Raw genomic sequence first — 1,111 nt, 5'->3', positions numbered from 1 at the left:
CAGCTCCACCGGGAAAAGCTGGGGTTGTTTGCCTCACGTGGAGGAAGGCTGATGGGGATGTGCAGGGACCCTTGGTATGGGCCGGGTCTCCCCGGTGCACCCCTGGGCCCTGGCACAGCTGCCCACTACTGCGGTGCCCAGCGGTATCTGTCCCTTGCAGGGGTGGAGTGTGTCCTGTTCAACGAGGAGTACATGACCTGCGTGTGGGGGAGCAGAGAGACTCTCACGGCCAACTACTCCCTCTACTACTGGTAGGTGTCCCTGCCCCATGGCCAGCCCCACAGCAGGGTGTCCAGCAGTGGATCCCTGCATGGTGGGGCTACTGCCAGCATCGTGGGTCCCAGCCTCAGCCTGCTCCTCTTCCTCAAGCCCAGGGTGGGGGAGGCTGTGTCTCCAGGGCAAGCAGGATGGGATGTACTGGGGAGAGGGGTCCCAGGGAGGGCTGGGGTGTGTGGAGTCTCGGGGAGCCCCGGTAACCTGCTGTGGCACAGGTATGAGAACAGGTCCCCCGTGGTGGAGTGCAAGCAGTACCTGCAGGACCGGGGTGTCAGCATCGGCTGCCACTTCAACCAGAGTGAGATCATCCAGTTCCAGCCTTTCCATGTCCTTGTCAATGCCAGCCTCGGTGGCAGGACCTTGGAGATCCCCAGTGAGCGCATGGAACTGCAGGACCTGGGTATGGAGTGGTGGGGGGCACCCCCTCTCCTCTGCAGGGCTGTGGGTCCTTAGGGCTGCCTCATCATGACCCAGCTGGTGGTGAGGCCACTGGGGCATGGGGATGGTGCTCACCGGGCGTCACCGGTGCCTTGCAGTGAAACCGGAGGCACCCGTCAACCTGACCATCCGGAACATGAGCAGCAACCAGCTGCAGCTGACCTGGAGCTCCCCGTACCCCAGAGCCCACTGCCTGCAGCACGCCGTCAGGTACAAGAGCAACAAGGACACCAGCTGGACGGTGAGAGCCCCCTGGATACGGCACCCTTACGGTTGTGCCCGGGGACGAGCCGTGCACCAGCATCCACGGCAGTGCCAGCCCTCATCGTGTGGCCCATGTCTCTCTGCAGGAACACCCAGTGGAAGGATACATCTTCTACTTCCCCCGTGTGGACTA

General features: G+C 63.2%; 1 protein-coding gene across 1 annotated transcript in view; it reads left to right on the top strand.

The window, feature by feature from the left end:
• Positions 1-160: 160 nt before the first annotated feature.
• LOC104169538 (cytokine receptor common subunit gamma-like) overlaps positions 161-1,111 on the top strand; it is a gene marked incomplete at its 5' end in the record, with an annotated part of 2,159 nt that continues 1,208 nt past the window's right edge. The window contains 4 exons of the mRNA XM_009710482.1: positions 161-251; positions 492-676; positions 813-955; positions 1,065-1,086. Of these exons, the coding sequence (XP_009708784.1) occupies positions 161-251; positions 492-676; positions 813-955; positions 1,065-1,086 (441 nt within the window). The remainder of the gene's footprint in view (positions 252-491; positions 677-812; positions 956-1,064; positions 1,087-1,111) is intronic.

The sequence above is a fragment of the Cariama cristata genome, unplaced genomic scaffold (genome assembly GCF_000690535.1).
Source record: "Cariama cristata isolate BGI_N322 unplaced genomic scaffold, ASM69053v1 scaffold29560, whole genome shotgun sequence".
Classification (NCBI taxonomy): domain Eukaryota; kingdom Metazoa; phylum Chordata; class Aves; order Cariamiformes; family Cariamidae; genus Cariama; species Cariama cristata.
This window is presented reverse-complemented; position numbering and strand designations above follow the sequence as displayed.